At 39.3% G+C, this 12,236-nt stretch overlaps 1 protein-coding gene across 1 annotated transcript in view; it reads left to right on the top strand.

The window, feature by feature from the left end:
* Positions 1–11,119: 11,119 nt before the first annotated feature.
* The window catches only part of LOC116047285 (oxysterol-binding protein-related protein 10-like), a 79,110-nt gene continuing 77,993 nt past the window's right edge, over positions 11,120–12,236 (top strand). Inside the window, exon 1 of the mRNA XM_031295957.2 lies at positions 11,120–11,700. Within this exon, the coding sequence (XP_031151817.1) occupies positions 11,435–11,700 (266 nt within the window). The 5' untranslated portion in view covers positions 11,120–11,434. The remainder of the gene's footprint in view (positions 11,701–12,236) is intronic.

Below are 12,236 nucleotides of genomic sequence, written 5' to 3'. Positions count from 1 at the left end.
GTTCTTTTGGGGAATGATTGTAAAGATTTATCTATCCTAGAATGTATCTGTGGTGTAGCCAGACCTTACTCCACAGCGCTGTGGAGATAAGTTTGGTAATGCGAGACTACACTATTTTTAACACAACTACTGCCACCCACATTTATATGGTATAACAAAATAAGTAACCAAGATGTCAGTTTATTAAAATCAATATGTCTAATTAATAATAATAAATGAATGTTCCACTCAACTACGGGAAGCAACTATGAAAAAAAGTAATCCAATGTAGCTTTAACTAAGGCAAGCCAGAGCCAGACCAACCAGACCCGTTAGCTAACTTGCCTTTCACTTGCAATAACTAATATTTGCGGCCACTTGGGGGCGGAGGAAACAAGTTGTTGACACAGTACCCACATATCATCACCTTTAAGTTGTCATTGTTACTTGTTAGCAAACAGTTGCTCATTTAAACATTATTATTATACATTCATGATTTACACATCCAACAGTCACGGAGCTACATTAGCATTACTTTGGAGTTGTGTTTCGGCCACCTGACGTATGTAAGTTCAATATAAACTCTCTTTAAACTTAGCTTAGCTCTGTTATTTGTCTACCAGCTCTATGTTCAGTCGCTAACTGTTTCTCTCTCTGTCATGTCTGTGTCATTTGGTGCTGGTGAGGTAGTGTACAGTCGCTTTTTAAGGGCTTTTTGTATAAAAAACTGCGGCCGAAAGCGACACTATTAGAGCGGTGAGAGTGAACCAAAACAGTAGAATGGACAGTTAAGCAATGAGCTGAAGCTCAGGGGATAGTGCTCTGTAGGCTCACTAGGAGTGACCCATTTTATATTATTATAAAAAATATTGATTGTAGCCAATGTAACTTTCCATAGGTATTTTTTTCACAGCAGAAATTTAGACTTGTCATAGTAGGAAAAGCACAGGTGTTACTAAACCAGATGGTTCCGCTGTGCTTTTAATACTGTCAAAATGTCTTCTGTGAAAAAGCTTTAGCTGCCTACCTGTCTCTTTAAAAGTGCAGTGATTAAGGTGGTTGGTTATTAAGCGACAAGCCATGAAGAGTAAAGCAACTTTATTTTTAGCTTCATTTTACATAGTACTGCCCATTTAAATATGCTGTTCACATTTTCACAGACATAATACACTGTACATTGCCATAATCAATTGATCAAATACTGTATTTTGACTTTTTAGGGCAGAAAACCTAAATCTTCCATAGGAAATTACATCACATCCTGAAGGTGATCTCATCATCTTCTCAACCAGGCCAAGTGTAAACCCAAATTATCATTCTGGCCAGTAGATGTCTCTAATGTGCTTCAGAGAAATACATCCACACATCCACCACAACCTGATGTGGATGTAAATGAATCACTTGTACACATTTATTTTTGCTGCTATGTAGTCGTTTGAGGCAACAATTAGTTTGAAATGCAACCTGTTTTGCCTGTTGATGCTTTGACGACTTGTTACCACAACTCCATATTACCTTTTCGTCTTGACATTTGTGAGCAAAAAAATCCTAATTAGCCTGTAAAGAAGCCATTATTGCTGCTTTGAATACATCTGCATATGTCAAGTTAAGTTATAGAGTGATTTTAACTATAGGGTGATCACAGTCATTAAGGGAAATTAGAGGCACAGAAACAAGGAAGGTAATAAAACTTGGGAATAAAACAAGCACATTATGCAGGGCCAGCTTGTGTGGGTGTGTTGTCTGTGAAAAAGGATATTAGAGTGGCAAGCAATGACAGTGTAGAAGAAAAGGAGAAAGGTATATCTGTCACAGTGTCCTCTGCTCTCATCCCCCTGAAACAAGCTTCAGGGAAATGACCGTCCTTGGTCTGTTACATTTTGACACTGTCATCCTTCTGGAGTTTCTGCTCAGCAGGAAAAGTCTGAAATCAAGAAGAGCCATTAGGCTAGCTGTTATATTCTCACTTGTAGTTTCCAGCCTGAAGCTCCTCTGACAAACACAAGTGTCAAGTTAGAGTGCAAATTGGTGGTCCCTCTGCTGAGCAATAATTGAGCCCACAGAGAGCTTTAGTGACATTTTTACTGAAGGTCTGTCACTGCCTTTCTGCGTCTTTATCCACCCTTGTACTTTTGGTCCTGTAAGGTGATTTAATAAGGATGAAAATACCATCCTCAAAGTGTAGGGTTCATTAGCTTAACAACTTTAACTATGACCTTTGACTCAGCTGTCAATTGCTTGCAGACAAAAACAGATTTTGATGAATAAAAAGGAAAATACAACCATACATTGTTTTTTTTTTTTTAAATCTTTTTCTTATGTTGTTGCAAATGTCCCTTTCTGTTTTGCCTTTGTATGTATTTCCACCTAATCACACCTAAATGTTAGACTTCTTCATTTCATCTCGAGATGCAGAAAAACACAGTAACAACCCTTTCGTTAACCCATTATTTTGCTAATTTAACTTTTCTTGGCATGAAGCTGTTCAGGTTTTGGGTTTCGTGCAGAGTACGTTGACAGTTACTGGCTGCTTTTGACCATTTTGGTTATGGGATTACCTTTTTTTAGGACACACACCCAGCAACTACACAAAGGAAACACTACAGTATAGAGATAGATAGAGATATAAAAAAAATAAAAAATACAAGCACACTGCTATCCAATTATTGTTCTTTCAATCCTTATTCTACAAGGACATGAACAATAAAATAATACTTCGGGAAGGTAACAGTTTTTGTTAGGGGATTTTTTGTTTTCAAATACCTCTAAACAATTTATATGTAGCTGCACACAGATGGAATCAAATTTAAACTCTATTTAAATAATACATATAAATATTATTATATATATTATATTATTGATTGATACATTTTTCTACTGCACTTTTTAATATATATATATTGAAATTATTGCAACTTTTAGCTGAACTTTTGGAATTTTATTTTGTCTACAGTATATATTTGTCACTGTTTGAAAAGGAAAAGTGCTATACTCGTGTTGTTCAGTACATATATGAACAGATCTTCAAACTGAACTGACGATACTCAGTTGTAGTGCGCTGTACGTTACTTCCTCGTAAAAAGCATATTTAAAGACCTTGAAAGCCACAGAAGCAATCATTATCTGATTATCTGAACTCTTTCATGAATAACAGGCTGCTGAGCTTAAAACCTTGGGTACAGAGCTTGTATAAGATAGTTTTGTACAGAACTGAATGTAAGAGCTTGAACTAGCAACAGACTGAATACTGAACTGACAATGATGCATTCACTTACTCTTGTACATACTAAAGTGATGCGTTCATTTATCTTAGGGAAAAAGTGAACAAATTACATAGTTAGTGACTATGAATCTTTGATCTGAACTGTACAAAGTGATTCTAATAAGCAAAGTGATTTGTGGTTTCCACCTCTATACTACTACAAATGAACATGCCTTAGCTTTCTTTTAACCTAAAGCCGCCTACACAAAACTGCTCTGTGCTGCAGGGGTGGGGCTAGAAAGGGGGCACGGGGTGGTACCAGCCCCCCTTGAAAGTTGATTCCCCCCCCGGTGGCCTCCCCCATCCATTGGGCTAGAGTACTGTCAATCTGACAGTTGTGATTTCCATTGAATCAAAGTACTGTCAATTGGCTGCCTGTTCCGCCAATTTTCCCAGCCCTTGTCACATGACCAATTCATGTTTCCATGATGACTATCCAAAATTCTGATACCATGGAACCATAGACTGTATATAAGAATGGACCAACAGATCCCGTTGCTCTGGACGGAGACCAGTGAAGGCCGTTAGAAACACTTTTCCGGTGAGCGCTGAGCGTTACTGCGCAGCCTCCAACTGAGAGAGACGACATTAATGTGCCGTGAGCAACGTGTCTGAAAGTTGTAAGTCTTCTGGTAGCTGTGCCAAGAGAAATCTCAATCATTCCCAATCTTGCAGAGACGGAGAGCGTAGCTATGTGTAAGGAGATAACATAGGCACAGGCAAATTTTTGCTAACTAAAATGATAGTTAACATTAGTAATTACACTTAAACAGCTAATGTAAGTCGAAACTGCCTGCGCGCTTCTCCTGTACTATACGGTAATTCCTCTACTATGCGACAGTAAGTCGCGTGGTTATGACACAATCGTTAGCCTATTTTTACAAAAACGTCTGCTACGGAGCCATAACGTGAGGTACAAGGTAATGGAGCCTTTTGTACATTGTCGTGTGTCTTTAGAAATAAACACTGGACAAATAGAGTCTTTAAACTCTTAAGATGTAAAGTTATTCTCTGTCAAAGTGACGTCAAAATGAATGGCAGTCAATGGGATGCTAACGGGGGGTGATCGCTTTGTAGCATTAAAATGGCGCCATAGGAGGTTCGCGGTCCGAGGAGAAGCTTACCCCCTTGCATGGAACCAGCACTGGAATTGTTTTTTTTGTTTCTTTAAAGTGGCAGACTGAGCCTATAGAAAATGTGTATTATATTCGCATACAATTTGTTTCAAACGAAAACAAGTGAAATTATTAATGAATGTGATATTTTATGTGATGTTTTATTTAACAGAATTACATTGTGTTCTATCCCATCCAATATTTCCTATATTTCTAAGCAGAATTTCTATGCTGTATTCTGATATAATGTCCTGGGCCCCCCCTTTCTGATTATTGGTGCCCCCCTGTGCCACCCCACTTAAGAAATCCTGGAATCGCCCCTGCTGTGCTGGCTGTGCTATTGTTTCACTATGGGGAGAGCAGTGAAGACAACTCAGACGAAACGCTACCCTTGGCGTGGCGCACCGCTCGAAATTGCTGCTGCGCTCAAAGTTCGAATTATTTCAACTTTGACCTCGTTGTCGTTGACCTTTCAAGGCGGCCCAAAGCCAGAAGCAATGATGACATATACCTGCGCTGCGCTTTGCCTCTCTGCCTGCAATATGCTCTGCGCCCTACCTCACGGTTTTACAAATGATCATGTGTAGGCGGCTTTAAGTGTTTGCTATGAGAAGATTTGGACATACAGTTGGATTAATGGTGCTGTTGATGCTCAGATGCACTTTTGTGTTGTTATAGGCTACTGATCTTAATTACCCATCCTCTTTCCTGTAAAGGTGTTGAGGTGTTCTGACCTTCAGAGTAGTGGCTTACTGAAGGTTCCTGAAGTATGAACATTACAGCCTACATATTTATTTCTAGATATAATAGAGCGCTGTTCTTTAGCTGCCTTGATAAATATGCATGACTTCATTTTTGTAAAGAGGGATCAAGCAGGGAAGTCAAATATTCACTCACAGGCACACACACATCATTGAACTATAAAATCTGGCCTGCTCTCAGTTTACAGTCACACACACACACACACACACACACACACACACACACACACACACACACACACACACGCACACACACAGTCTGCTGACCTTGCAGCGTTCAGGGTCAGTGGCTCCCTTTCAGTCCATTAAGTAGTTATTGGCGAGGTTGCTGGTCTTTGTGAATAATGCAGGCTGTTGTGCAAACATATGCAAGCTTTTGGCAAGTCAAGCATCAGCACATGTAATTTATAATTTGACAGATTGAACTCCCTTTAGAAATAATATAAACTGAACAACTGTAAGATAACATTACAGTAAAAACCAAAGTAAGAGCTGACAGGAAGTTATTTCACTCACCAAATAAGCTTCTTTACAGAGGGCAAAGGTGAATAGATATTTTATGGCGACATGTTGGCTGGCAGCAGAGTTTACAAGGAGCAGATAAAATGTTCCCAAAACTAACAGACTTGAGATAATCTCTGTTCCCGCTCCCCGTTCCCAGGAACAATTAGAACAGGTGAAATGCTGATCAGATCCTGCTGTTCTTTGTGAAATGCAGCGTGAGCGGAAACATAGAAACAAATCAAGGTCGGGGGTGTATCTGTCTCTGTACATTATTGTTGGGTTTTGGTTTGGACTCTCAGTCGGAGAGAAGGGTGTGTGTGTGTGTGTGTGTGTGTGTGTGTGTGATGGGCAGTGTGCAGATATCTGTCAGGGTCAAGGACAGACAAGCTCACACTGATAAGATTGCTGATGAAATACACACATCCAAAATGAACCATGCTACCCAGCAGCAGCTTTTCCAATAACTTTTCAAAATGTGAGCTGACTAAGAAATTATAGTTTTTTTCTAATGTACTGTATCAAAGAGCAAAACTCTCCGTCCTTACTACAGTTGTCTTTGAGATGCCAGGATCCATTGTGGAAATCAAGGCATTAGAACTAAGAGATGAAAAGGTGTGCTGATGGAGGATTTCTTCACACTACTTCATCTTTAAAGCTGAGTTCTGGGCTTTTCTTTGCAGAGCCTTTGCGATCAATCAATCAATCAATCAATTATTTTCTGAAAGTCTGTCAAACATCTAACTGTGCTGGGCAGCAGCACAATTTGATCAAGTTTTCGCTTGTACAAAGTTTGCTGCTGCAACATTCTGAAATATTCAAAATGAAACTACAAAAGTATGTGGACACTTGCACATTACACTCATATGTGTGTGTTGAACATCTCAGTCCAAAACCGACACTCTTTAAACACATCCTCCCATTCAGACACAAGAGCACCAGTAAGGTTGCCACTGATGTTGGGCCAGTCAAGTGCTTCCAAACTAAACAACCATTTCTTTAAGGACCTTGCTATGTGCACCGGGGCATTATCATGTTGAAACAGGAAAGGGCCTTCCCCAAATTGTTGCAACAAAGTTGAAATCCAATGTTGTGTAAAATATAGTTCTACATCTTGGACAGCCAGCAGCCGACTAGCTTAGTTTAGCATAAAGGCTAAAAACAGGTGGAAACAGCTGGCTCTATCAGCACCTCCATAGTTCGCTAATTAACTCGCTATATTTTGTTATGTTTGTTAACAAAGCTAAGCTAAATTCCTGATTGTAGCTTCATATTTACAGTACAGACATGAGAGGGGTATTCTTATCTAACTCTCAGCAAGAAAGCTAATAAGCTTTAAGAAACCAAACTATGAAAAACAGCCACAAACAGGAATATTTCACCCAGTGTAAAAATAATATCACTTCAATGAAAAGTTGGAAAAAGCTGAAACATGACATACTGTAGTTCATGGGAGATGTTAAGGGTATAATGTTAAAAAAAAAAAAAAAAGCTGAAGTAGCTACTCCATGAACTGACATTATGTTTATAACTTTACATTTACAGCTCAAAATAGTCTTAAGTCACTACATAAACAAATCTATCATGCTACAAGCAAGGCTGCTGTTCTTCGTTTCTAAAAAGCAGGCATTTTGGAGCTATTAGGTTTTAAAGTATCTCCTTCTAGGCTGTAATGGCTTTGGTGCCGGGAGCAGACTGGTAGTGGAAGATGATGAGGGCCTGCCTCGGCCAGTCACAGCTGCCATAAATCTGACTGGACTGACGTAGGGCTGTAATGGAGGAGATTGGTGCGATGTCAGTGTATTGCCGGGGAAAAGAAACACATCAAATCACAGCTCTGGGGAATGGGTTCTTTCATGTTTTACAGTGCTGCGGTGCTTTGTCAGCGGCCAGTGCTGCAACTTGTTCTGTTTCAGCAGAGTGATGGTGACCGAGGCAGTGATGATGCAAATTGTTTCAAAGTGCTTATAACATGGATGATGGTGATGAAGATGATTAGGTGGAGCAGAGCATAGAAGAAGATTAAAAGGAAGAAATAATGATGATGAAGATTATGTGAAATGTGATGATACAGCAGTTTGCAGAAAAAATATATAGGGGTTAAGTCCTCACATCGGTCTTATGCAATCTCTCATTAGGCATAGCTTTTATCTGTCTTTTTGAAAAAAATGAATGTGTTGCTGAGCTTTACTTTCCATATTCTAAGACAAATTGGCATACTACAGCATTTGCTATTAGAAATTGATCCCATTGTGATTTTAACAGTGTTTAATGATTACTTTGTGAGCACAGAAAAAACGACAGCTCCGATTAAAAAATGACAAGCACAGAGTGGGTACTCACATGATTGTAACTTGGTTTCGTCCATATCCAAAGGTGTGATTGGACAATCGCTGTTTAGGGGCGGGGTTTAGCGAAAAGCCAATGCCTTTTAACATTGAGAAATGTACATGATAAAAACTTTCTTCTATAATTTATATATACTCTAAATTGAAAGTTAATAAGAAAGGCCTCAGAGTCAAACTGGCATAACCTCACATAATGAAATGCTTTTGACCCGAGGTTGACTCTCAGCACAAGCTTTTAACAAACCTCTCTGACTCTCTGTTGCCCAGGGATTTCTTTTTTTTTTTAACTCTTGTATTGATCTTTGCTTTGTGGCTGCCACAGTTGACAAGCAGCAGGAATCTATCTGTGCTCTGTTAAGTGTCCTGTGGAGATTCATAGAGGCATGCCTTCAATTGCTCAGTGCAATCTCTGCCTTTTCTTAATAGCCTGCAGTGCTCCTCAGTCAGGTCTTCATTAACGTGTCCTTTCTTATTCTGGTTGTTGTGAGTGTGTGAGTGTGTGAGTGTGTGAGTGTGTGTGTGTGTGTGTGTGTGAATAGGTTATATAATACTTTGATGAAAAAAATACAACTGTCATATGACTTATACATTGATAACATTTCACAGACAAATTACAAAAAAAAAATATGAAAATGACATCCTGTTTTGATATAAACTCAAGAATTTGAATTTGAAAGAACGATTATCTGACCTCGCTATCTCCGTAGTTGGTCAAATTATTATTATTAAGTAATAAATATTATATATAAATAATATAATATAAATATTTATACTGTATATATAAATATACTGTAAACATTCACTTTTGTCGCATGATTTTTGGGGGTTTAATTTTCTAGCTTTTAGGTCAGTATTTTCTAATATTTCCTATTCATTTGAATAAATGCTGATGGACCTTAAAAAACCTGATGGGAATAATTCCAGGAAGTGATCCCTGACAAAGACTAATATGTTTTATTTTATGAATACATTGGAGTGTCTTCAATAAATCAGACCAAACTAAAAGCTAAATGCTTCAGCACACACACACACACACACACACACACACACACACACACATATACACAACACAATCCCCCCCCCCAAATTGAGAGAAATGAAGTTATTCAAAACAGGAACAAGCTGAACCAAACTGAGTAACTGCCAAACACATTAGAATGCTAACATTTGTTAAAACAAAGTACAGCTTAGACTGATGGGAATGGTGCCAATTTTGCAGGTATTTTGTTAGAAAACAAAGTATTGGACAAATTAAAAGTTTGACCTGACGACGATGCTAGATGAAAAGTTAAGAGATCACCAAAGTTTATCCTGAGGGGGACATGGATGTGTGCACCACATTTCATTGTGATCCATCCAATAGTTGATGGTATTTCAGTCTAGACCAAACTGGTGGAAAAAAATATTACAATGTTACAATGTCAATAAACAAACCAATATATGTATTGCTATTGCACATTGTCACTGGTTCTTTTTTGTAAATATACAATACTTATCCTGTAGTGTACCATATGATAATTGTACCAGTAGTGTGTTTCCAGCCACTGTTATCAAATATAAAAGCCTTTACAGCTAAATCAGTTTGATGTCTTAGTATTGCTCACAGAGCTAGAACAGAAGACCAATCCTCCTTGAACTGTTTTAGGAATCAAAAGAAATATCAAAAGTTGTCTTCCCGTCGACCATGAAAAAAACTTTTGTTGTCCCTATCTCAACGTTTTTGTTGCTTTTTTCAAAATGTTGTCGCTTTCACCGATGTTTTATTCCCTTTTTTAATATTCTGTCGCTTTTGCCGATGGTTTTATCACTTTTTCCGACGTTTTTGACACTTTTTCCAACATATTTGACGCTTTTCACAATGTTTTTGACACTTTTCCCGACGTTTTGTCACTTTTTCCAAAGTGTTGGTGCTTTAGCTGACATTTTTGTCACTTTTTCCAACATATTTGATGCTTTCTTCTGGAGTTTTGGTGCTTATTTGACCCAAGGACAACATGAGGGTTAAATGTACCCTGAAACCCATTTGGGTTTGCTTAGCTGTCTAACCTGACACAGCTGAGGGACTTTCTAAAGATAAAATGAGGACAAAATTAATTTTTTATGTGCATCCACAGTGGAGGTTTATGGTGTTAATCCAACTGACACAGTGCTAATACTTTAAACTGGTAATTGGGACAGAGTGGAAGACATCATTTTAAAAATATACTGTATATCCCTGTAATATTGCTTTAATGTTCCTTTTAGTATCTATGCTACTTGTTAGTGGGCTTGGGGTGATTTGATGCAGCCTACTTGATCTGCTGCATTATATTATTAATATTATTATTATTATATAATACATTGTGCTACTAGGCTATAGACATATTGTAGTATTGTCTTAATGTTTCCATAATGTTCCTGTGGGTATTTACAGTGAACTGCGTAGGGTCACATGATAAATCTGAGGGGTCACGTGACGATTAAAGAGATAATAATAAAAAAAATAAAAATAAAAAAATGTTATTAGACAAAATTAGCCTATTTATTTTTAAATGGGGTCACGAGTACCCATTTCTTAATTCAGTTATGGGCTTTTACTGCCCTGTGTGTCGCCTCTCAGGTTTTAAAGAGGCTACTGCCCTTTCCTCTGATTGGTGGATGTTTGTGCCTGCAGCCTGAGAGAAAGACTGCAGGCGAGACTCAGGGTTTGGGGGAAATCTTAAAACTTCTCTGTACATTGTTTCAGTCAAAGACAAAAAAATGTAGGCCTAATCTATATTTTTGTTTAGGCTTTGTAACATTCGCTGACAAAGATATAGAATTGAACATCATTCAAAGATAATGTTAACGACTCTTTGTAGTGAAGTTGTTAATATCTATCGTCAAGTGTGAGGTATCTTATCATAAGGTGATTATAATTGGCATTAATGTAGGTTAATGGCAATTTATATATGCAGGAAACAGAATTCAGATATGTTCAGCTTTTTGGGGGGTTTGCAAAACCAACTCTACACCCTTGAAAATATCATGTATCAGTCTCATACATGACTCATCTAAGGCTTTTCCTGCTGTCATTTGCAGTATTTTGTGGGGGGAGTTACTTTTTTGGGGTTATGATGATGTGTATTTAACATGATTGCATTGTAATATCCGGGGGCCGGTCCAGAGAGTAGTGGGAGTGTCTGCGCTCTGTTCTCCTTCCTACCAGGAAAACAGACCAACAGTGCCACACACATCCGCGCACTGCAGAAGAGAGAGCTGGACACAAACACCACCGGGGAATATGTCAGCTTTCTCACGCACCGAGGGACGCTTACACCGCCAGCGCAGCGCAGTCGATTCATATCCACTGCCTCTGCTTTAGCTCAGCAGACACACATCGCCCCGTTTACCACTTATGCTCTGCTGAAATCTTCCCTGCTGCTGCTGGTCCATCCCCGTCCCCTCCTCCCCTCTCTTCCTCCTCCTCTCAGCCGTCCCGTCGCCAGGATGGACAAGACGCTCTGCAGTCCGCATCCCGTGACCAACAAAACCAACTCTTCCTCGTCGGACCGCGGGAACTCATCATCGACGAGGAAGCCCGGGAGGAGTGGGTCGCACAGCCCCGGCTCCGGCTCCCTGGGCAACCCGGCTGGAGCAGGGGGCAGCCTGGGAGCTGTACTGGGGAACAGCATGAATCTGCAGCAGCCGCGCAGGAGGCAGCTGGAAGGAGTGCTGAGCAAATACACCAACCTGATCCAAGGCTGGCAGAACAGGTAAGGACATGGATGGAGTTAGGTGGAAAGAGGAGAGGGCGGCATTGGATACGATTCACTTTCAGTTCAGGTGTCAGATGGCTTCGTGTTGTTATTTGCCCCGTCCACGTTGCACTTTTACCACTACGTCACTGTTAAGAGGGAGGAGGAGGAGGGATGAGGGGGTTTAATCCAAACCATGCATGCACACATGCCTTGTAGGCCTGCTAATAAACTGCTTTACTGACTAATATAAGGTTAACAAACACGAGTAACTACAAATGATCTAAGACAACGGTGGTGGTGGTGTTTAGAGCTGAAATGGTAACTATGTTTGGTTAATGGTTTAATTAACTTCTTAAGAAAAAGTGCCAAAATGAACTGTTTTTGACTAGTTGAAAACTGTTGGTCAGACAAAACAAGCAATCTAGAGACGTCCAACTTAGGCTGTGGGAAATGTTGAAGCAATAAATCTAGAAAATAATTAACAGATTAATCGATAATGCAATAATTGTTAGTTGCAGCCCTATAGTTGTGTTGCATTGTCTTTTCTAATC

The sequence above is a fragment of the Sander lucioperca genome, chromosome 14 (assembly GCF_008315115.2).
Source record: "Sander lucioperca isolate FBNREF2018 chromosome 14, SLUC_FBN_1.2, whole genome shotgun sequence".
Classification (NCBI taxonomy): Eukaryota; Metazoa; Chordata; class Actinopteri; order Perciformes; family Percidae; genus Sander; species Sander lucioperca.
This window is presented reverse-complemented; position numbering and strand designations above follow the sequence as displayed.